This window comes from Sturnira hondurensis, unplaced genomic scaffold, assembly GCF_014824575.4.
Source record: "Sturnira hondurensis isolate 20B ecotype Veracruz unplaced genomic scaffold, ASM1482457v3 Scaffold0013994, whole genome shotgun sequence".
Lineage (NCBI taxonomy): Eukaryota > Metazoa > Chordata > Mammalia > Chiroptera > Phyllostomidae > Sturnira > Sturnira hondurensis.
Window position 1 is genome coordinate 712,742 of NW_028086625.1, and position 24,556 is coordinate 737,297.

Genomic DNA, 24,556 nt, shown 5'->3' on the forward strand with positions numbered 1-24,556 from the left:
AATCACACACTATATTTAACTGTCACATTCTTTTTAGGCACTTTTAATCTGGAGCAGTAGATTAGTCCCAACATTAACTTTGATCATGTTGTTAAGGTGATGACTGCCAAGTTTTTCTATTGTAAAGTTTTTCTCTTTCTAATAAGCAAGTATTTTGTAGGGAGATCCTTTGATGATGAGTAGGATATTTTGTAGACTCAAACTCCTGCTCTCCCGTTTAGTATTTCAGTAATTATTCTCGTGTAAATCAAGAATGATTGGAAAATGGTGATTTTTAACTCTTATTTTTTTCTACATTTAATAATTGTATTCTATTGTAAGGCACCTGGTATAGATTGAATGTTTTCCTCATCCCCAAATTTGTACGTTGAAACTAATGCCCAAGGTGATGGTATTTTGAAGTAGGGCCTTTGGGAGGTGATTAGGTCATGAAGGTGGAGCCCTTGAGAATGGGATAAGATACCAGAGAGCTCCCTCTTCCCTTCCACCAAGTGAGGACACAGAAAGATACGATCAAAGTTACTATATTTAGTAGTTACCAGCTTTAGGAGCCTTAAAACTGTAAAATATAAAATCATTGCCATGAAGAAAATGAGAGAGAGAGAGAATAAAGCATTAGGTGATGGGTTACAGAAAGAATCTCAAATATCTTAGGGCCTAACAGTGCCAATATTACTCTTCAAAATTAGGAAGTACCATTTTTCATGGGAGCTCAAACTTTTAATGAAAAAAATTTAAAGATGTATTTACTTATTTTTAGAGATAGGGGAGGGAGGGAGGGAGAGAGAGAGGAAGAGAAACATTAATGTGGGCTGGTTGCTTCTAGCACATTCCCAACTGGGGACCTGGCCTGCAACTGGAATCCAACCCGTGAACTTTTGATTCACAGGCTGGTGCTCAATCCACTGGGCCACACCTGCCAGGTCTAGAGAAAGGAATTTAAGAGAAACACACTTCTGTGACATTAGTATAATAGTTTTGGCACTGTGTTTTTTATCATCAATTAAAATTCTTCTGAATTCACAGTACAAATTACATTATTTTAGCAGCAAGGCTGGGAATAAAGAAATGAACACAGGGTTACAGAGCTAGACAAGGCCCTAGTGGGAAAGACAGGACTAGGTTCCCTCATTCTATCCCTGGCAAGTTTTGCCTCCTCATCCTTGGGACCAAGGAAGGAAGGAAGGAGGTCTGATTCTCCTCTTGCTCCAACCTCATCTATGCCAGCCTCTTCCTGAATTGAACCCAATTTATGTCACCTCATTCTACATTAATGCTGTAAGATATCTTTTTTTTCCTTCTGTTTTGGAAAAGGGTTCCCACAAGAGAGAATGCCATTTAGACTGCAAATTTTGTATCATCCATAACATTGTAAAGGTTTTCAGGTGAGTTCGTATTTGTAAATACTAAGAACTTGTTAGTTTTTAGTGATTTCCCAAGGAAACACTCATAAAAAGACAGTGTGAAGATTTTCTTTCCATGACATTTGCTAACAACATCTTTGCTCACGTGGTTATTAAGAATGTGAATCTGAGACACACATGTGTAATCTAGAGGAAAGAAATGGCCCTTGATCCCCATTCTTGAATGAGAAATATAGTGTATTACATCACATAAACAAATGCAAAGACAAAAATCACATGATCATATCCATAGATGCAGAAAAAGCTTTTGATAAGGTACAGCACCCATTTATGATTAAAAAAACACTCAGCAAAGTGGAAATAGAGGGAGCATTCCTCAATATAATAAAGGCCATATATGAGAGACCTACAGCCAACATCATACTCTATGGGCAAAAATTAAAATCTTTTCCACTAAGATCAGAAACAAGACAGGGTTGTCCACTTTCACCACTTCTATTCAATATAGTATTGGAAGTTTTAGCCACAGTGATCAGACAAGAAAAGGAAATAACAGGCATCCAAATCAGAAAGGAGGAAACAAAACTGTTACTGTTTGCAGATGACATGATAGTGTACATGGAAAATCCTACAGACTCTACCCCAAAAGTGCTCAACCTAATATATGAATTTGGCAAAACAGGGGGATACAAAGTCAATATCCAGAAATCAAAGGCATTTTTGCATACCAACAATGAAATAGCAGAAGCAGAAATCAAGAAAAAAATCCCATTTGATATAGCAAAAACAAAAATAAAATATCTGGGAATAAATCTAACCAAGGAGGTAAAAGACCTGTATGCAGAAAACAACACAACACTGAAGAAAGAAATCAAGGAAGACACAAACAAATGGAAACACATACCATGTTCATGGATTGGAAGAATTAACATCATCAAAATGTCCATACTACCCAAAGCAATTTACAGATTCAATGCAATACCTATTAAAGTACCAATGGCATATTTCACAGACATAGAACAAACACTTCAAAAATTTATATGGAACCATAAATGACCCCAAATAGCAGCTGCAAATTTGAGAAAGAAGAACAAAGTAGGAGGGATCACAATACCTGATATCAAACTGTATTACAAGGCCACTGTAATCAAAACAGCCTGGCACTGGCATAAAAACAGGCACATAGACCAATGGAACAGAACAGAGAGCCCAGAAATAAACCCAAGTCTCTATGGTCAATTAATATTCAACAAAGGGGGCAGCAACATAAAATGGAGTAAAGATAGCCTCTTCAAGAAATGGTGTTGGGAGAACTGGACAGCTACGTGCAAAAAAATGAAACTCGAGCACCAACTTACACCATACACCAAAAGAAATTCAAGGTGGATAAAAGACTTAAGTATAAGCCATGACACCATTAAAGCCCTAGAGGAGAACATTGGTAAGAAAATCTCAGATATTTCATGCAGCAACATTTTTACTGATATGTCCCCTAGAGCAAGGGACATAAAGGAAAGAATAAACAAATGGGATCTCATCAAAATTAAAAGCTTCTGCACAGCTAAAGAAAACAGTATCAAGATAAAAAGAGAAGCAACAGTTTGGAAAAACATATTTGCCAATGATACCTCAGACAAGGGTTTCATCTCCAAAATATACAAAGACCTTACACGACTTCACTCTAAGAAGACAAGCAACCCAACTAAAAAGTGGGCAAAGGACTTGAAAAGTCACTTCCCCAAGGAGGACATACAGAGGATCCAGAGACACATGAAAAGACGCTCAATATTGCTAGCTATCAGAGAGATGCAAAGTAAAACCACAATGAGATACCACTTTACACCGGTCAGGATGGCCAACATAAACAAAGCAACAAACAACAAGTGTTGGAGAGGTTGTGGAGAAAAGGGGACCCTAGTTCACTATTGGTGGGATTGCAGACTGGTGCAACCACTATGGAAAACAGTATGGAATTTTCTCAGAAAACTAAAAATGGACCTACCTTTTGACCCAGCAATTTCACTGCTAGGTTTGTATCCTAAGAACCCTGAAACACCAATCCAAAAGAACCTATGCGCCCCAATGTTCATAGCAGCACAATTTACAATAGCCAAGTGCTGGAAGCAACCTAAGTGCCCATCAGTAAATGAGTGGATCCAAAAGCTATGGTACATTTACACAATGGAATTCTATGCAACAGAAAGAAAGAAGGAGCTCCTACCCTTTGCAACAGCATGAATACAACTGGAAAGCATTATGCTGAATGAAATAAGCCAGGCAGTGAAAGACAAATATCATATGATCTCACCTTTAACAGGAACCTAAACAACAAAACAAACAAGCAAGCAAGATATAACCAAAGACACTGAAATAGAAAACAGGCTGACAGTGTCCAGAGGGGAGAGCGGAGGGAATTTCAGGGGAAAAGGGGAAGGGTTTATAGGAACTAGTATAAAGGACACATGGACAACAACTGAGAAGGGTGGAAATGGGAGGGAGGTGGGGAGCACTGGGGGGGGTGGGCTGGGATGGGAGTAAAAGACAGAAAACTGTACTTGAACAAAAATTAAATAAATTAATTTTTTAAAAGAAAAAAAGAAATACAGTGTATTAGTCTCTGGAACTTCTATAACAAAAGAACACAGACTAAGTGGCCTAAATGACAGAAATTTATTTATCACATTCTGTACTCTGGAAGTCCACAATTAAGGTGCTGGCAAGGTAGTCTTCATTAACACCTCTTTTCTTGGTTCATAGTTGGCCACCATCTCAATGTGAACATATGACCTCTTCTTTGTGAAGGAAGAAGAAAGGGGAAAAGGGAAGGGAAAAGGAGAGTGAGGGTAGAAGAGGGGAAGGGAGAAAGTGTGTGAGTGCTTTCTAGTAATCTCTTCTAATAAGGGCACTAATCCATCAAATCAAGGACCCATCCTATGACCTCACTTAATCTTAATTACTTTCTTTGAGGCCCCATTTTCAAATACAGCCACAATGGGAGTTAGGGTTTCAACATCCAAATTCTGGAAGGACACAAACATTCAGTCCATGACATGCGGTAAAGATGCCTTCATTCTTTACCATAAACAACAAGCTTAATATTCTAGATGCATTTGTTCTCTATAAATATATTGGTAAATTTTTAAAATATTAAAGCTGAGGATGGAATTCTACAGATAGTAAAATTTTTTCAGAAGGCCCAGAAAATATTCTCTCTCTGCCTCAAGGTATTTATGTCTCATATAAAATGGCTGATTGACAGAAATATCATGCTAGAGCATGTTGTATACATAGATTATTTCTATATCAAGCATTTAACTGCTAACCTAGACTCAAACCCAGATATGACAGATAGGCCTTCTCAAGAGGAAGAATGCTCAGTGTTAAGAAACTTCTTCCAGTGTGAAAAATCACAAAAGTTTTGGGGCAACAGCAGCTTCTAAAAATACTTTAGCCAGCCTTGGCCGGGTGGCACAGTTGGTTGGAATGTCATCCCATACACAAAAAGGTTGCGGGTTCAGTTCCTGGTCAGGGCACATACCTAGGTTTCATGTTTAATCCTCAGGCCTGTATGAGAGGAAACTGACCAGATGTTTCTCTTCTCTCTCTCTTTTCCTCTTTCTCTCGGTCTCTCTCTCTCCGCTCTCTCAGCCTCTCCCTCTCCCTCTCCCTCCCCCTTCCTTTTTCTCTAAAATCAATAAACATATCCTTGGGTGAGGATTAAGAAAACATTTAAAAATACTTTGGCCAACCCTGCTGGTGTGGGTCAGTGGATTGAGCATGGGCCTGCGAATACAAAGGCTGCCAGTTGGATTCCTGGTCAGGACACATGCCTGGGGTTCAGACCAGGTCCCCAGTTGGGGGCATGTGAGAGGCAACTGATCAATGTTTCTCTCACACACCAATGTTTCTCTTCCTGTCTTTCTCCCTCCCTCTCCCTCTCTCTGAAAAGAAGTAGAAATACTTTGGCCACTTTTGGCTTTCAGCTCAGAGAGGATAGATGCAACTTTCTTCCGTCGCCCCAAATCTGGGTTCATCTGACACCAGCGGCCTCCAACATGCTACCAAAGTTCAATCCCAATGAGATCAAAGTCCTATACCTCAGGTGCACTGGTGGGGAAGTTGGTGCCACATCTGCCCTGGCCCTCAAGATTGGCCCCCTGGGCCTGTCTCCAAAAAAGGTTGGTGATGATGTCACCAAAGCAACCAGTGATTGGAAGGGTCTGAGGATTACAGTGAACCTGACCATCAGAACAGACAGGCCCAGACTGAGGTAATGCCTTCTGCCTCTGCCCTGATCATAAAAGCCATCAAAGAACCACCAGGAGACAGAAGAAAAAAACCCCAGAACATTAAGCACAGTGGAAATATCACTTTTGATGAGATTGTCAACATTGCCCAACAGATGCAGCACTGATCTTTAGCCAGAGAACTCTCCGGGACCATTAAAGAGATCCTGGGGAGTGCCCAGTCTGTGGGCTGCAATGTCAAAGGCTGCCACCCTCATGACATCATGAATGACATGAACGGTGGTACAGCAGAATGCCTGGCTAGTTAAGAACTACAAAGGGAAATATTTCAATTAAAAATTATTTTACAACAACAACAAAAAACACTTTGGCCAGAGTTGTATCATTATTTTGGAAAAAGAACCCAGGGGCTTGGTTTTGGGAATTGTGTAAAGTTATTAAGAACAAGAGTAGGTACTTCTGTTTCCAGCCAAGATGGAGTAACAAGGACCAGATAAAACACCCAACTGAAAGAACTGAAAAATCCTTGACAATACAAATGGAACAGTGGTTTTTAAGACACTGGACATCAGGACATCTCATTACCCTTGAGAAATGGTAAATAAAGAAGGTAAGCCCTGTGATTACCCCAACTTAATGCCTTGAGAGAGTTTCTAGGTCCAGCAAAGGGCCAGGAAACTGAGATGAATCCCAATGGACTCCTTGAGTAGAGGACCTCTCCTTCTTGAGAAACAGTTTTGCAAGAAGTTATCACTGGGGGAAATTTGGAAAAGGGTATATGGATCTCCCTGTAAGACTTTTTAAATTTGGATTTCTTTTTAAAATTGATTTTTAGAGAGAGATAGGGAGAGAGAGACAGAGAGAAAGGCAAACATCGGTTTGTTGTTCCACTTATTGATGCATTCATTGGTTGATTCTTGTATGTGCCCTGGTCTGGGATGAAACCTACAACCTTGGTGTATCAGGACAACGCTCTAACCAATTGAGCTACCCGGCAACGGCTCTCTGTATTATTTCATACAATTGCATGTGAATCTACAATTATCTCAAAATGAAAGGTTTAATTTTTTAAAAGCTTAACTTTAAAAACAAGAGAAATAAGGGAGCTTTCAGATATGCAAAAGCTGAAAGAATTCATCACCAGCAGACCTGCAAGGCAAGAAATGTTAAGAGGAGTCCTTCAGAGAGAAGGCAAATAATAGCAGATGGAAATCAATATCTGCACAAAGGACTGAAGACCACTGGAAGTGATAACTACATAGATAAATGTACAAGATTTTGTGTATTTAAAATTCTTTAAAAGATAATCGTCCATTTGAGCAAAAATGTATTATGGGGTTTATAACATGTAAAAGTATAATTCATGACAACAATAGCATAAATCTCAGGGGGGAGAGAAATGAAAATACACTTGTAAGTTTCTTTTTTTATTGTTGTTCAAGTACAGTTATCTCCATTTTCCTCCCAACACTCCCTCCCACCTCACCAACCCCCACCTCCCACCCTATATCCTACCTCACTTTGGCTTTGTCCATGGATCCTTTATATATGTTTCTTGCCTTGACTGTTCCCCTTCTTTCCCCTTTTATCCTCCACCCCCTTCCCCTCTGGTTACTGTCAGTTTGTTCCTTATTTCAATGTCTCCGGCTCTATTTTGCTTGCTTGCTTGTTTGTTTTGTTGATTAGGTTCCACTTAAAGGTGATATCATGTGGTGTTTTTCTTTAACCCTTTCACCACCTGGCTTATTTCACTTAGCATAAGCCTCCCCAGTTCCATTCATGCTGTTTCGAAGGGTAGGAGCTCCTTCTTTCTTTCTGCTGTGAAACATTCCATGGTGTAAATGTACTATAGTTTTTTGATCCAGTCATTTACTGATGGGCACTTAGGTTGCTTCCAGCACTTGGCTATTGTAAATTGTGCTGCTATGAACATTGGTAAAGACTATTAAAAGTAATGTTTAGCTCTGGCTGGTGTGGTTCAGTGGGATGGCCATCAGACTGCAAAGCAAAAAGTTGCCAGTTCCCTTCCCAGTGAGGGCACATGCCTGGGTTGTGGGCCAGGTCCCTGTCTCCCTCTTTCTTCCTCCCTCTCTTTCCCTCTCTTTAAAGATAAATAAATAAATAAAATTTAATAAGCAATGTTTAGGTTTACTTGTAAACTTCCCACATTCTGCCCCCAGAGTTGTGAATTAAAAATCTCTCTAAGGAATATTAAGGACTGGAAACTTCCATACTTTGCTATAGATGGAAAAATTACAGTTGCATTGCCACTCATTTAAAAGTACCTTTATTTAGCCCTAGCCAGGTATCTCAGTTGGTTATAGCGTCATCCCCAGAGGGTCGTATGCCCATCCCAGGTCAAGGCACATACAGTAATCAACAAATGAATGCATAAATAAGTAGGACAATAAATCGGTGTCTCTCCCTCCCTTCCTCTCTCTCTCTCCAAAATAAAAAAATAAAAATTTAAAAAAATAAATAAAGGTGCTTGTATTTATTTTTTAATTACAATTTACTTTCAGTGTTATTTTGTTAAAAATAACTTTCCCTTGCTGGTTTGTGGCCAGTCTCTGCCTCGCACAGACTCTCATTGGCTAGGACGGCCCAAAGCCCACCTCCTGGGCGTAGCTATTGATCCGTCCCTAGCGCCTCCGAGTCTGAAGTCGGCTCTCTTCTAACTGTGAGCGCAGGGGTGAAGTAAAGCCCATCATTGCCCAGTGGTGGTCCAAAGCTCTCCCTCTACTGCATTTCCATCGGCTGATCCCACTGCCTGTCAGGAGCCTGGAGGCTAAAGTGGGTCCCTGCAGACCGCATCCGGTGGCGCAGTGGAGCGGGGTATTTGAGACCGATGAGTCAGGCCAGAGGGGCCTGCGTCTTTTTCTCCGTCTGTGCGTGGTCATCTCTCCCAAAATGGGTAGCTAAGGGAGGCTATGCGATCAGTTCTCAGAAGGGCGTTCTTCGGGCGGTGGCTTTGGAGAAATGAAAGTGGCAGGTTTTAGAGGAGAGCCTCAGGCAAGCAGAACTGCTGGAGTGGATCCAAGATTCCTTAAGGAGGTGCCCCTGGCTTTCACGGTTTGGACATTTTTTACCGAACTTGCATTGCCGGAACTCTCCCTCTGTCCCTCCGGTAGGGGCAGCCTGAAGCTCAGTTTGCTCAGCTATAAAATGGGTGGGATTACCAACACAGTCGGAGAACACTTGAGATTTTGTATGTTTTCCAGACATGTTTCTAAGAATTTAAAATCAACAACAATAAAAGCCAACAACCACTTTAAAATATTTTGAAATTTCTAGATGGATAATTTCCAGGGGCATATCAGAAAACCATAATCAACTAGTTTTGGTTTTAATTTTTGTTTTAATACACGTTGTGCCTGATGGTTTTACTGTGATGATGATGATAAACCAAAATACTTTAACGACTTCCATGGCTTGTCAGGTACCTGTGAAGAAATACCTGGCTGGCCCTGGCTGGTGTAGCTCAGTGGATTGAGCACGGGCCTGTGAAGCAAAGGACCACCGGTTTGATTCCCAGTCAGGGCATATGCCTGGGTTGCAGGCCAGGTCCCCAGTGGAGGACACATGAGAGGCAACCACACATTGATGTTTCTCTCCCACTCTTTCTCCTGTCCCCTCTAATAAATAAATTTTTAAAAAAAGAAATACCTGGCTGAAGTTGTGCCAGTCGGATGGGTTTGAAATGAGTCCTTGAGAAAGCATTGCCCTTCAGTGATCTCTGTCCCCCCTTCCATTCAGGATGTCAATTTTTGCTCATTAAAAAAATTAATTTAGTTTTTAGAGAGAAGGGAAGGGGGAGAGAAAGAGAGGGACAGAAACATCGATGTGGGAGAGTGACATTCATCAGTTGCTTCTCCCATGCCCCCAAGAGAGCACCTGGCTCCCAACCCAGGCATGTGCCCTGAGCAGGAATCAACTGGAAATGGAACCAGCAACCTTTTGGTTCACAGGTGGGCTCAACTCACTGAGCTACACCAACCAGGGCAGCTCATCTTTTTGTAAATCTTGTGCAACAGAGCCAGGTATTTGTTTTCAAACATTGTCTAAAAATTAACATTTTTAAACAAAATTAAATAATATTCAAATGAATTGAAATTTAAAATGCACTACACAGGCCCCTAAATTAGTCTTCCTTTTGGTGAGCATTATGGAGCTCCTCACTGAGATTCAACTGGAGTTTTTCCTGACCCCAGGTGGTGCCATGGCTCTTGCACTGGGAGATTGGGGGGGGGGGGGACCAGGGATCCAATTTTAGAAAAGAGAATTTAAAAAATTCTCCACACAATAAGAATTTGTAAACAATCAAAATGTTTAGAATTACGTTTGAAGCAATTTTTGTCATGCACTTTTAAATTGAGGTATATTTTACATATAATAAAATGTACCCATTTCCACAGTAGAGTTCGATGAATTTTGACAAATGCATACTGGACTGTCCAGTCACCTCCCAAAGTTCCTTCATGCCCTTCTCAGTCATTCTCCTGCAGTACAACAACTAGTCTGATTTCCTTCACTATAGATTAGTTTTGCCTGGCTTAAATGGAATAATACAATATTTCTCTTTTGTATCTGGCTTCTTTCACTAGACCTTATGTCTAAAAGATTCATAGACACATGAAGTAGTTTGTTCCTTTTTGTTGCTCAGTAGTGTGGGAAAAAAATGGAGCCACTTTAAAATGGAGTCAGAGCTGCCACCCTGGAGGAACTGTCTTGCATGTCTTATTCCTCAAACCTTTGGAATGTGTAAACTGGGCAAAATAACCTTTGGACAGGACCTAAAGCAGCACTGTACTCCAAACAACCATTTGCAAAGATAACAAGAAAGCAAATATTATGACTAATGGGCTGGAAATTAAAAACTTTCTTTAGAATTAACATCACTATGTTAGCTTATCTGCACTTACAAAAATGTCTTTCTATTAATCTGATTGTTCCCCTTCCCTTTCTAATAAATACTCATTGCCTCCTAACCTGAACATTATTTGGGTTTCTGCCTGGATCAGTGATTTCTAAATAGCTATTTAGAACAAATGCTGTTGCCTCTCACTTTGGCCTGTTAATTTTAGGTTAACAGTAGTATTCCATGATCCCACTCACAGAAGCAATCCATGAAAGTTCCAGTTTCTCCACATTCTCATCGATAAGTGCTATTTATTGTGTGTCTTTTTAATTTTAGCCATTGAATGGTGAAGATCCTAAGAAAAAGGGGCAATGGGAAATTGAGGTCATATGGCAGCCCAGTAAGCAGAACTTTTGTTTCTCTCCTTACAGGCAGAGAAAACACTTTATAAATATAAATTGAAGTATGTTGAGGTTCCCTCACCTAGTGACTTTTCTCTGATCCTTCCCACTTCATCACAGAGGGATCCTGAGACTCCAAACAGGAGACTGTAGTCACTTCAAGCACAAAAGGCCATTCATACTGTTAGGGAACAAATTAAAATCTAGTGCCAACACAGTGTATCCTCTCCACAGAGGTAGAAAGAATGAAATAGTTTTATTATTGAAAAGTGTCAAACCAGACTGCGATGCACATCACAAGCAATTCACTAAAGAGATTGCAAAGACAGAAAAACCTTGACCTTTTTATACAGCCAGGGAGATATAACCCGTTACCTGTATTTTTCAAGAAAGACAGTAACTTGTCCTAAGTAAGAGAACTTTGTATTACCATTTGCTACATATAGTTCATCTCAAATTCACCTGGTAATTGGGGTAGCTGTATACCTTTATCCAAAGGAAAAATAAAATACTTGTCTTCGACAAGCAGCCAACTTGCAGCCAGCCACCTAGATCAAATTCCTACTGAGACTTAGGTAGGGGTGCTATCTTCTTGATGTTTACATTTCAAAGAGATGACTTCTAGGTCTTTAAGGACAATACCCTCGGGTTGTAAAACTGTCTGGAGGCTTACTTAGACTTTTAAAAGATTTACATACACCTGAAAGGGGCAGGAAAAACTGACAATTTCAAGTGTGTGTGTGTGTGTGTGTGTGTGTGTGTGTGTGTTTTAAAGGAAATGCTCTAAGAAAAGAGAGGGTGACAAGTCTCTTTCATTTTTAACACCAGGTAAAAGTCATCTTTGAAAAAACTGTATTTACCGCTCAACTCCTCCACACATTCCCCTGTGCTCGTGCCCCATTCCAGGTCCACACTTTCCTCCCCTCGTCACCTAGCCATATATGACTAGACTTTCAAAATCTTTATTAACTCCATTTCTAACGGAAGTCTCTCAGAACAGCAGGCTGCCCCTTCTAGGGCCAGATCCTCAGCCTGGCCACACTAAAGAACACTATTATAAAAGGCTATTACTCTCAGAATTGGAAAACGTTGCAGATATTTGATTTGTTTCCCACCCGTTTCAAATACGGTAAAACTGAAATCCAGGAAAATCCTAAATGGCTACTCAGGGTTCCGAGTCACTGGAACAAAAAGAGCGCTTAGGGATTCCCTGCCCAGATTCAGGAACTCCTAAAGTTAGCCCCAAGTGAAGGAAAAATAGGCCTGTTGTATTCTGCCACGGCACGATTGGGGTTAAAGCCCATTGCACACAGGATTGCTTCTTGACTACGCCTGCGCAAATCAGGACTTGTGAATTTACCGTGGACCCAGACGTTTCGGGCAGCCCCTCCTAATCCGGAACGCGACCCACATCCCGTTGGTCCTGCCTTGACAGGCGTGACCCTGCTCCAATTAAGATCGAGGGCTGAGTCCTGTGGCACCAATGGCAAAAGCCTGAGGGACGGTGGAGGCGGACTTTACGAGGAAACAAGGAGACAAGCTCAAGATGGAGGCGACGGCGGCTGTTGCGGCCTGACAGGTGAGGGCGGGCCCGGTAGTGTTGGGTTTCTGGAGCGACCGCTGGGCTGGGGGAGAGAACCGGGACCAAAAGTTTAGCAACAGGGTGGCTGCGCCTGTGCCCCAGAGCCCCCGGACCGGAACCGGAGGAGTGGTTTGACCGGGGCGAGACCATCGTAGACCGCAGGGGGTAGTGGTGGGTAGACAGCAATACCGGTGTAAGGCTTCCGGGGATGGTTTCATCCACCGCGTGTGGTAGTACGCCTGCGCAGAGTTGGAAGGCCCTCGGTAGGCGGGGCCGAGACGAACAGGTTTGGGGCAGTGAGGTGTTGTGCCAGGATCCCCTTAAAATCTCTTTAAGGTATCTGATGACCTTTCCTTACCAACAACGGGAAGTGCGTGGAGACGTGGCTCACTACTTACTCTCTTATTCTGGATCAGAATAAGATCAGACCCTTCTGGGTCTATCTGACCCAGTAAGGAACTTTTGAGGATTCCCCCATTTCTCCTGTTTAACCTTCTCCAGCTTCCTTCCATTATCAGCAGAAATATCTCTGTGACCCCTTCATTAGTCGACGGGGATAATTTTGGAGCCTCCCTGCTTCACCTCCATTCATTTCACCTGAAAAATGACTGGTGATGCACCATTACCCTCCTTTTCCACCTGACAATGTCTAGCGACCACCGTTATCCAGTTTTTCCCCCATTACGGTCTCCAGTTACATCTTCCTTTGTTATATCTCCCTTCAGCATAGAGTCTGCTGAGCCTCTGTGAACCCCCATCACAGTCTAGTGACTCCCGTTAGTCAGCTAACAGTGTCTGTGAGCCTACCATCATTAGCCTACCATCACAGCCCAGGGCTTATGGTTGCCCACAGTGCCCTTAAGAACACTCTGGTGCAATTCCCATTTCCCCCAAATTAAGGGCAATAGCTGATCCATTCATTCCCCTTCATCCTGTCCATGACTCTTTCCTCCACACAGAATCTGGTAACCGCCTTGTCCATTAAAAAGGCAGAACAGCCTGTTCATGTCCATTATGTACCTGACACATCCCAGTGCAGTGTGTGCTGACCTCCCCATTAGCCTCCAGCAGAGACTTGTGGACTCCTGTGCCCTCCAGAACAGTGTGTGCTGTCTCTCATTGTTGGCCACCCCCATGTAGCCTGGTATAGAGATCCTGGCAGAGCTGAGCAGAGGAGGAACTGGATCTACTTCAAGATGTTAACAAGTTTCCTTGGACTGCTGTGTGGAAAATTAGGCTACTGGGGCTGATATGGAGCCTGGAGATTGAACTATTTTTTGTCCCCTGCCACTGTCATTCCAGATTATCATTATTGGATCTCTGAATTCCTCTTCTGTCTTTTAGGAGCCCCATGGCACCTGCCCAGCCGTGCTTCAGCCTGCCTTGACAAAGTCGTAGGCTCCATGGAGCCACCACGGGCCCCCCCTGCCAATGGGGCTGAGCCGTCCCGGGGAGTGGGCACTGTTAAAGTATACCTGCCCAACAAGCAACGCACAGTGGTGAGTCTGATGGGAGCAAAACTGTCAGGGGTATGGATGGACCCAGTTCTAAATCTTGGATCAGAAGGGTATACAGGTCTGGGAGGAGGTGTTTGCCAAGGGATGGGAGAATTGGTTGGGGCTCCTCTTAGGCTCTGACACCCCCACATCTGCACAGGTGACTGTTCGGGATGGCATGAGTGTCTATGATTCTCTAGACAAGGCTCTCAAAGTGCGGGGTCTCAATCAGGATTGCTGCGTGGTCTACCGGCTCATCAAGGGGTAAGTGTGTCATATACCTTGCTTACGCCTTCCTTCCCCTACTGTCTGGTTGCCTAGTCTCCTATTCCCTCCCTCAGAGTCTTCTGACTCCTTCATGCTGTTGTGGAGTCTCCATTAGTATTCCCTTAGTTCAGGGAATCTGTGGGTGCATCCAGCTTTTGTTTCATCATTTCATTAGTTCATTGTCCTGTAAGGTCAGCAACACTCTCTCCTTGGTCCCCAAGTCTTCACTGCTCTCTATTTTGTTCATTTGTTTTGTTCTTTCACTATTTCATTAATTTCTCATCTCTCTCGTACCTCTGCTTTGCCATTCTCTGTCTGCTGAGTTGGGACTCGCTGATCTTCCACTTATTCCTTTGTTCTAGGGCTCCTTAATTTTCTATTTAATTTACACATTGCTTTTCATTTGTTGTTTCAGTGCCTCATCGGCTTTTTTTTTTCAGAGGCTTGCTTAGCAATTCTGAGATTTAGTTAGTTTCTCACCACCTTATTTGCTCTTCACCTTGTGGTTGAAAGCATGTACTCTTCACACTGTCCTGCCACTCACAATCCCTTGTGGCCTTGGGCAAGTGAGTCACTATCCCTCTGAGCCTCAGCTTTCCCATCTGTAAAGTGGGGCAATGATGGGTCCTAGTTCCTAGGTTTGCCATGATGAGAATGAAATGTGCCAGATGTTACTCCATGGATGACAGACTTGGAGGGATTTTCAGGGGTTCTCTGCCTTCCCAGGGCCGCTGTCTACCTTTCCACTCACTCCCCTCCATGCTTCCTGCAGGCGAAAGACAGTCACTGCCTGGGACACAGCCATTGCCCCACTGGATGGTGAGGAGCTCATTGTGGAGGTGCTTGAAGATGTCCCACTGACCATGCACAATTTTGTGAGTGTAGGGTTGATAGTGGGGGCAGACCCTGGGTGTGGGAGGAGGATCCTTGACCAGGCCTCAATCTTTCCTGCTCTGTGGCAGCAGGTACGGAAGACGTTCTTCAGCTTGGTGTTCTGTGACTTCTGCCTTAAGTTTCTGTTCCATGGCTTCCGCTGCCAAACCTGTGGCTACAAGTTCCACCAGCATTGTTCCTCTAAGGTCCCCACAGTCTGTGTTGACATGAGTACCAACTGCCGACAGTGAGCCTGGGCTGGGGTAGGTGGGGGGATGGGGAGGACAGATGCCCAGCCACAAGACTCTTATAGACAGCTGACCCTTGTCCCCTTGCTGTATACTCTTAATGCCCTCAAGGTTCTACCACAGTGTCCAGGATTTGTCCGGAGGCTCCAGACAGCATGAGGCTCCCTCACACCGCCCTCCAAATGAGCCGCTAACTCTTCAGGGTTCCAGGTAGGGATGCCTAGGCTAAAGGGCTGCTATCCAGAGAAAAAGATCTGGAGACCCTTGTAGACCACAAGCCATTCTTTTTTTTCTTCCAAGTACAAGTGAAAGTTTATTCAGAAAGTCACAGAGGTAGAAAAAGTGAGCCAGCTGGGCTGCATGGTCTCAGGAAACAAACACTCCAGAGACTGAGATCCCTGGGGAAAGATGGGGCTGGGGAAAGGTGTGGGTGTGTGTGCATGAGGGAGAGAGAAAGAGAGAACACCATCACCTACTACATTCATTTGTCGTTCATTTACTTGACAAACATTTGTTGAGCACCTACAAGTGTAAGTAAGGGCATAGAGCTGTGGCACCTTGAACAAGTCGTGTAATCTTTCTGGGACTCAGTTTTCTCATCTATAAAGAGGGGATAGTGATACTTTTTAGCACATAGGGTTCTGGTGACGATTAAATGAATTAAGGTATGTCCAGTGCTTAGAAGATCTGGTATGAGTATAAGTTCTTATTAATTATAAGTATGTTTATATATGTATGTATGTATATCTCTATATATGCATCTAACTTCTAACTACTTTATTCTTCCAGTATGATCATGTCAAGCCTTTCCATTTTGAAATACATATTATTTTATTATACATTCCCTTCTATTTCTCCTTTATGTTAAGTATTTTAATACATTATTGCTCTCATATATCAAAAGTTTATAACATACACATTTTATATGTCTGTTATATATTTTATAATATCTATATGGTATATGATAATGTACCATGTGTTAGATTTATAACTTTAAAAAAAGATTTTATTTATTTTTACAGAGGGGAAAGAGAGGGAGAGAAACATCAGTGTGTGGTTGCCTCTTGCACACCCCGTAGTGGGGACCTGGCCCACAACCCAGACACATGCCCTGACTCCAAATTGAACCAGTGACCCTTTAGTTCACAGGCCAGCACTCAATCCACCAATCCACACCAACTAGGGTAGATTTATGATTTTTTAAAAAAATATTTTATTTATTTATCTTTAGAGGGGAAGGGAAGGAGAGAGGGAGAGAAACATCAATGTATGGTTGCTTCTCGAGCATCCCCAGCTGGGAACTGGCCCCTGCCGGGAACTGGCCTGCAACCCAGGCATGTGCCCTGACTGGGAATCGAACCGCGATCGTGTGGTTCGCAGGCCCAAGCTCAACCCACTGAGCTACACCAGCCAGGGCTTATGATATTTTTATATAATGTAGAATATCATATTTTAATATTAAAGTTAGAGCATTATATTATTTTTAATTATGGGTGTATGTGGATAAATTATGATGAATTTCATTTCAGGATAGTGGAAGGGAACATGAAGAAATATTTTTGTGCCCTGGCTTGGTTGCTCAGTTGGTTAGAGCAGTGTCTCGTACACCAAAAAATGTTGTGGATTTGATCCTCAGTCAGGGTGCATACAGGAGGTAGCTGATTGATGTTTCTCTCCCTCATTGATATTTCTCTTCTCCTCTCCCTCCCTTCTTCTCTTTCTAAAATCAATAAACATATCCTTGGGTGAGGATTTAAAAATGTATAAATATTTTTGTAATATAATTTATATAACATATAATGTACATATAACATATATAACATTATAATATGTATATTTTGAAACATCATTCTAATGTAGATTATATATATTATATAATACATGGTATATTTGAATAGTACATATAGTTATGAAGTATTATATATTATTCTTTCCCCCACTATCTGTGTGGCTCACTGTCCCTTCTTTAGGTCTTTCTTCAATGTCACCACCTTAGAGAAGCCCTTCCTGACATCACCAGTGATACTTCCTGTCTCCTTATTTTGTTTCAATTTTTCCTGTATTGCACCTATCACCATCAGACAGATTAAGTGTTCTTTGTTTTTTATTTTCTCTCTCCCTACTGGAACATCAGCCTCATGAGGGCAAACACTTTTACTTGTTTTGCCTAGTTTTATTTTCACCGCCTAGCATGGTAAGCATGGTAAGCATGGTATCTGGCACGTGGCAGGCACTCAATAAATGTTTCTTGAACAAATGAACAAAGCACTAACAGCGGACATTTACTCTGTGTAAGCTTAAGCACACGTTTACGATGGGGTAGGGTGGGGGTGCGCTTGAATGGTTTGCCCACTCATTGGACAGTGATTTCACAGCCTTTCCCCTGGCAGCTCCTGCACCCAGCACCGAGACCCTGAACGCTTCCCTTTTCCTGCCCCGACCAATGCCCCTCTCCAGCGCATCCGCTCTACATCTACCCCCAACGTCCATATGGTCAGCACCACAGCCCCCATGGACTCCAGCCTCATCCAGGTTGGTGTCAAGGGAGGCAGTCACAGGGGACCACCAGGCAGAGGGGAGAGCCATTCCTGTGGGCCTCCACATCCTCTCTCTGACCCCTGTCCCTCTTCTTCTAGCTCAGTGCCCAGAGTTTCAGCACCGATGGTGAGTCCCTCCTGCCTACGCCCTGAGCCTCACCTCCACCCCACTTGCCTCCACTCACTTCCTTTTCCCAACCACAGCTGCTGGTAGTAGAGGTTGTGGTGATGGAGCCCCCCGGGGGAGCCCCAGCCCAGCCAGTGTGTCCTCGGGGAGGAAGTCCCCACATTCCAAGTCCCCGTCAGAACAGCGGGAAAAGAAGTCCTTGGCCGATGACAAGAAGAAAGTGGTAAGCTCCAGGGGGAACCTGTGGGGGGCACCACAGGCTGAGTGATAAGGGATGTGAGCAGGCCCCTGAGATGCCGCCCATGTGGCCCACAGAAGAATCTGGGGTACCGGGACTCGGGCTATTACTGGGAGGTGCCACCCAGTGAGGTGCAGCTGCTGAAGAGGATCGGGACGGGCTCGTTTGGCACCGTGTTTCGCGGGCGGTGGCATGGCGATGTGGCTGTGAAGGTGCTCAAGGTGGCCCAACCCACAGCTGAGCAGGCCCAGGCCTTCAAGAACGAGATGCAGGTGCTCAGGTGAGATTGCACGTGTGTGTGGAAGCGGGCAGAGGGCAGTGGGCATGGCCTTGGTGCCTCTGGGGAAAGGCCATGTTCAGGCGCTTCTGCCCATCACCTGTGTTTATGTCGTTACAACCATAAACATTAAGTTGTATCAAGAGTGTCCTTTTCCCCTCTGGGAAACAGGTATGTTTAGAAGACCTCTGATGTCATTGTTTGTGTTTGGGTTAGTATTGACATTAATTAACCACTCTGGCCCCAAAACGTGGGGCTTGTTTGCCTGCTGTGAAATGGGTATGGCCGTAGGACGTCAGTGAGTGCACTTACATTAATAGCCTGCTGCTAGTTAACTGCATTGCCAGGAAGGCTTGCGTCCTTCCTTCTCCTCTGCTGGTACTGTGTCATTAGTATTATGTTTATTGTGTTGCATTCTTGTCCTTAATTAATTATAATAATGCCATTGTTTAACAAACTGTATTACAGTTGACCCTTGAACAACAGTGTCCACTTCTACATGGATTTTTTTTCAATAATACTGTGAATGTATTTTCTCTTCCTCATGATTTTCTTTTCTTTTTTTTTCCATTTTTAAAAATTTAATTATTTTCAAGTACAGTTTTCTGTCTTTTACTCCCATCCCAGCCCATCCCCCCAGTGCTCCCCACCTCCCTCCCATTTTCACCCCCCTTAGTTGTTATCCATGTGTCCTTTATACTAGTTCCTGTAAATCCTTCCCCTTTTTCCCCCAAAATTCCCTCCCCTCTCCCCTCTGGTCACTGTCCCCCTGTTCTCTGTTTCAGTGTCTTTGTTTTTATTTTGCTTGCTTGCTTGTTTGTGTGTTTGTTTAGGTTCCTGTTAATGGTATTTGTCTTTCAACACCTGGCTTATTTCACTCAGCATAGTGCTTTCCAGTTCCATCCATGCTGTTGCAAAGGGTAGGAGCTCCTTCTTTCTTTCTGTGGCATAGATTTCCATTTTGTAAATGTACCATAGTTTTCGATCCACTCATTTACTGACAGGCACCTAGGTTGCTTCCAGCTCTTGGCTGTTGTATATTGTGCTGCTACGAACATTGGGGTGCATAGGTTCTTTTGGATTGGTGTTTTAGGGTCTTAGGATATAATCCCAGCAGTGGAATTGCTGGGTCAAAAGGCAGGTCCATTTTTAGTTTTCTTAGAAAATTCCATACTGTTTCCACAGTGGCTGTACCAGTCTGCAATCTCACCAACAGTGAACTAGGGTCCCCTACTCAAGATTTTCTTAATAACATTTTCTCTAGCTTACTTTATTGTAAGAATATAGTATCTGATACATGACATATAAAATATGTATTAATCAACTATTTATGTTATCAGTAAGGCTTCTGCTCAACAGCAGGCTATTAGTAGTTAAGTTTTGGGGGAGTTGAAAATCGTATGTGGATTTCAACTGTATGGAGGATCATCACCCCTAACCCATGTGTTGCTCAAGGGTCAACTATATTAATTATAATCATAACCATAATTTAACCATTGCTTAATTAATGATTGTGGTTGTTTTACTTAATATATCATTAATACTATATAGTAATTCATTTGTGCTGGGAAACCCTGGTGTTCCCTTTTTGCCACTCTTGATGACTACCACTCCTAGGGTTTTCTCTCTTGACAGATGGGCACAATTATGTTACAGAGTTGATGTTATCATAACTCCTTGTGCTGTTCTAATGTTTATGTGCTGTGTTACCCGCTCTGACATGGCAAAATTGCAGGGCATCATTGATGTTACAGTTGGCCCTTGAACAATGTGGGATAAGGGGTACCAGCTTTCCTGCACAGTCAAAAATGTGTGTGTAACTTCTGACTACCCCAAAACCTAGTTGTCCCTCAATATCCATGGGGGTTGGTTCCAGGACCCACCTGTAGACACCCAAATTTGCAGGTGTTCAGCTCTCATATAAAATGACATAAATCAGTGCATTGAGTCAGACCTCAGTCTGCAGACTCCTAATTGCAGATAGAAAACCATACAGGTATTTCTTGAAAAACATCCATGTACAAATAGACCCATTCAACTCAAACCCATGCTGTTCAGGGATCAACTGTGTTTACATTGGTGTTACCATAGCCGTAGTAATTAATACTTCTATAAGAAATGAAGAAGGTTTTTTATCTAAATTAGACCTCATCTGTTCATATGTGACAGAGTTTCCATGAGGCAGAGCCAGGTGCCTGGGAGCAATAATAACAGAGACAATGGAATTCAGAGGGCTTGCTTGTATTCAGTGCTGTTCTGTGTACCTTACGGATTTTTAATAACTCCTCTCAATATCTCCATAAGATAGCTAATATAATTATCACAGTTGAGGAAAATGAGACACAGGTTAAGTGTCCTCTCGAGATTGCACAGTGAGTGTCTGGGGAGGCCTGGGTTGAAACATAGCATCTAACTTGAGTCCAAACCAAGTTCTTTACCTCTAAGCCTTTTATGGTGACTAACAGGATATAATCACATCACCAATATTTTTACCTGGCATTTATCAATACTACACTAGATCAGTGTAATATTGATAAGTTGCCATTCTACTTTCTCATCTGTAAAATGGTCACAGGACCAGGTAATGGTCAGGGTCAGAGGTATGGCAGGTGTTTATGATTAAGACACTACTGGGTGACACAGGTGGGGGCGGTACTCTGTCCCTCCTGCTTTTGGGAGACTGGGATGAAGAAGCTCAAAACATAAGCCCCAGCTCTGAATCAGCCCAGTAAAGATATTTCACAGATGTATTGAGTCTGAGCTTCCTGAAAGGCAAAGTAGAAATGATGACAGGAGGTGTCAGTGAACAGAGCCATTCCTGATGTTCAGAAAGTGAGTGACAGTTGCTGTTTTCTCTCTCTGCCCTAATACTGCCCTCCCTGCCTGCAGGAAGACACGTCACGTCAACATCTTGCTGTTCATGGGCTTCATGACCCGTCCAGGCTTTGCCATCATCACACAGTGGTGCGAGGGCTCCAGCCTCTACCACCATCTGCATGTGGCTGAAACACGCTTCGACATGGTCCAGCTCATTGATGTGGCCCGGCAGACTGCCCAGGGCATGGAGTGAGCCTCTTGGCCTGGGGACTAGAAAGGGGGCTGGGGGACCTGGGGGAGGGAGATGAGGTAGCCTCCAGCCAATTTTCCACCTGCTTCCACCCCTACAGCTACCTCCATGCCAAGAACATCATCCACCGAGATCTCAAATCTAACAGTATCTACCTGTCACTGTCAAAGGGCTGGGGTGGGGTGAGGGACTTAGAGGGATATCTCTTGGTGGGGGACTTCTGGGGATGAAGTGGGAGGGGCATGTGTCACCTGGCCCTTGCCAGGTGGCAGAGCTGTGGCTGACGTGGAGCCTGTAATGGGGTCTCTTGGTCAGGAGTCAGAGTTGTGGCTTGTTCAGGTGCTCTTCTTGGGGACTCTGGTCACAGGCTAAGGTGTGGCAGTTGTGGAAGGCCTTAAAGAGAGTTCCTGATTAAGGTCATGGGCATGGTGGGTATGGATGCCTTCAGAGGCCCTTCCTGATCAGGACTCACAAGGAGGGTGAGTGTAGGAGGCATTAATTGGAGCTCCCCACCCAAGTCAAGGTTGTGGTGGGTTTGTGTGACACTGGGGGACTTCTGGTCAGGGTTAGAGGCATGACTGATACGGAGGTGTTATTGAGAGCTTCCTAGTGAAGGTGAGAGGCATGCCTATTGGGAGTCCTTGTAGTGGTCCTTAACCCCAGCGGACATCTTCCTACACGAGGGACTCACAGTGAAGATCGGTGACTTTGGCCTGGCCACAGTGAAGACACGGTGGAGCGGGGCTCAGCCCTTAGAGCAGCCCTCAGGCTCTGTGCTATGGATGGTGAGCAGGGCCACGGTCTGGACCAGGGGCATATAGGGACATGGGCTGCAGGGCTGGGACATCGGGTGTGGAGTGGGGATGCCTGTTTACCTGGACTGTTCATGTTTCACCTCATGTGGGTGGCTCTGAATTGTTTGGCTGGTGGGATCTGGGACTATGGGCCAGCCATTTGCTGACCTCCCTGGTTTTGCTGCCTGGTCTGGCCTACGAAGGCTGCTGAGGTGATCCGTATGCAGGACCCGAACCCCTACAGCTTCCAGTCGGATGTCTACGCCTATGGGGTTGTGCTCTACGAGCTCATGACCGGCTCCTTGCCTTATAGCCACATTGGCAGTCGTGACCAGGTGAGCCATTCACCTTACCTGCAATCTCCCAGGCTAAGGGATCCCCTCAACCTCTAAACCTCTGATCTCCTTTGTGCAGACCAAGAATGCCACACTTCTCCCAGAAACCCCACATTTTCTGGGTTTAGAGCTCCCAGAATTCTCTGGGTCTCCTATATCTAGAATCTTTTCCCCCCACAGCTACAACCATCTGGGTCCTCAAAGTCCAGAATCTCCCTAAGCTCCCAAATACCCAGAAGCCCTCTGGATCCCTTGACAACTACCAGTCAGTCCTCTGGCCTGGGAACTCAAAACCTTGCAGATGCCTGAAGCCCAGAATCTGATTTCTTCCAGAAACAAAATCCCTTTGTGCTTCTGGAATACTCACAGATACCCACGATTATTCAGGCCTTGGGAATTTGGCAGGCTTTGGGACCCTGGCACCCACAATAATCTAGGCCCCAGACTCTCACAGTTCTCCTGGTTTCAAGGCCTGGAATCTCCCAGGCCTTCAGAAACCAAGGATCCTCTAGACTCTGATACCAGTAGTCTCTACAGCACACATGGACCCACCCTCCCCAGGCCCCAGACCCCCACAAAATACAAACTCCAGAGGGCTAGAATCCTTTGGCTCCCTTCTGACCCAGAAGTTTAGATTTCCCACAGACCACAAGTTCCCTAGAAACATATGAACCTGTAATCCTCTGGGCCCCAGATCTCTACAGTCCTTGACGTTCTCAAAGTTTAAATCCTGGTGTTCTGCAAGCAGAGAATCCCTCCAAGGTCTCAGATCCTCCAAATTCTTGGATTCACGAGATACCACAATCCTTAGAGCCCCGTTACCCAGAATACCCCAGTTCCTCAAAAGGAACCTCCCAAGTATCTTGAGACCCCAAATTCCCTGGGCCTCCCAGCCCAGATCATCCATCTCTGTCCCCCCTACCCCAGATTATCTTTATGGTGGGCCGTGGCTATCTGTCCCCGGACCTCAGCAAAGTCTCCAGCAACTGCCCCAAGGCCATGCGGCGCCTGCTGTCCGACTGCCTCAAGTTCCAGCGGGAGGAGCGGCCTCTCTTCCCCCAGGTGGGTGCAGTAGCAGGGGTGGATACCCTGGGGAGGAGACTCTGAGAGGGAAGACTCCGAGGTGTGAATGTGAACCTTGCCTGTTCCAACCAAGACTCAAAGAGTTTTACAATGTGTATATGCTTCCCCGTAAGGCTGGAGTCTGGTGGTGGTTGGGTTCCCATGTGGCCCTGGATACCCCTCCTCATGTGACCCTGCCCCCAGATCCTGGCCACGATTGAGCTGCTGCAGCGGTCACTCCCCAAGATTGAGCGGAGTGCCTCTGAACCCTCCTTGCACCGCACCCAGGCTGATGAGTTACCTGCCTGTCTACTCAGCGCAGCCCGCCTTGTGCCTTAGGCCCCACCCCCAGCCACCAGGGAGCCAATCTCAGCCTTCTACACCAAGGAGCCCTCCCACCAACCAATCGATGTTCCATCTCTACCCTGATACAGCCTCAGGATACCCCATTCCTGCCCTGGGAGGTGAGGGTGTCCCCTTGTGCTTTTCCAGTTTCTCTGGAATTGAGGGGCCCTCAAAGACAGATCACAGCCTCCTCCATAGTTTGGCTTCCGCTTGCCTTTGGGGATACTTCTAAATTTGGGAGCTCTTCCATCTCCAATGGCTGGGATTTGTAGCAGGGATTCCACTCAGAACCTCTCTGGAATTTGTGCCTGATGTGCCTTCCACTGGATTTTGGGGTCCCCAGCACTCCATATGGATTTGGGGGTCCCTTCTGTGTCTCCCCCCGCCATTCAAGAACTCCCCTCTTTCTTCACCAAGAAGTACAGAATTCTGCTGGGC

The 24,556-nt window shown here is 44.4% G+C and overlaps 1 protein-coding gene and 1 pseudogene across 2 annotated transcripts; both read left to right on the plus strand.

Annotated features, from left to right (window-relative positions):
- The first annotated feature begins 5,419 nt into the window (after window positions 1–5,419).
- Window positions 5,420–5,919, plus strand: LOC118998281 (60S ribosomal protein L12-like; annotated as a pseudogene).
- Window positions 5,920–12,345: 6,426 nt separating this feature from the next.
- Window positions 12,346–24,556, plus strand: ARAF (A-Raf proto-oncogene, serine/threonine kinase). Of its 2 annotated transcripts, none has more exons than XM_037062380.1 (16): window positions 12,346–12,449; window positions 13,797–13,951; window positions 14,109–14,212; window positions 14,988–15,090; window positions 15,181–15,335; window positions 15,448–15,546; window positions 17,712–17,868; window positions 17,973–18,000; window positions 18,078–18,223; window positions 18,316–18,518; window positions 21,405–21,581; window positions 21,683–21,729; window positions 22,249–22,367; window positions 22,580–22,711; window positions 23,639–23,773; window positions 23,978–24,556. In XM_037062380.1, exons 2-16 carry the CDS (start codon window positions 13,856–13,858, stop codon window positions 24,110–24,112), a joined length of 1,836 nt encoding a protein of 611 aa, XP_036918275.1. In that variant the 5' UTR covers window positions 12,346–12,449; window positions 13,797–13,855; the 3' UTR covers window positions 24,113–24,556. The 2 variants fall into 2 exon arrangements, with proteins under 2 accessions (XP_036918275.1, XP_036918276.1); XM_037062381.1 differs by having other exon boundaries at window positions 17,727–17,868.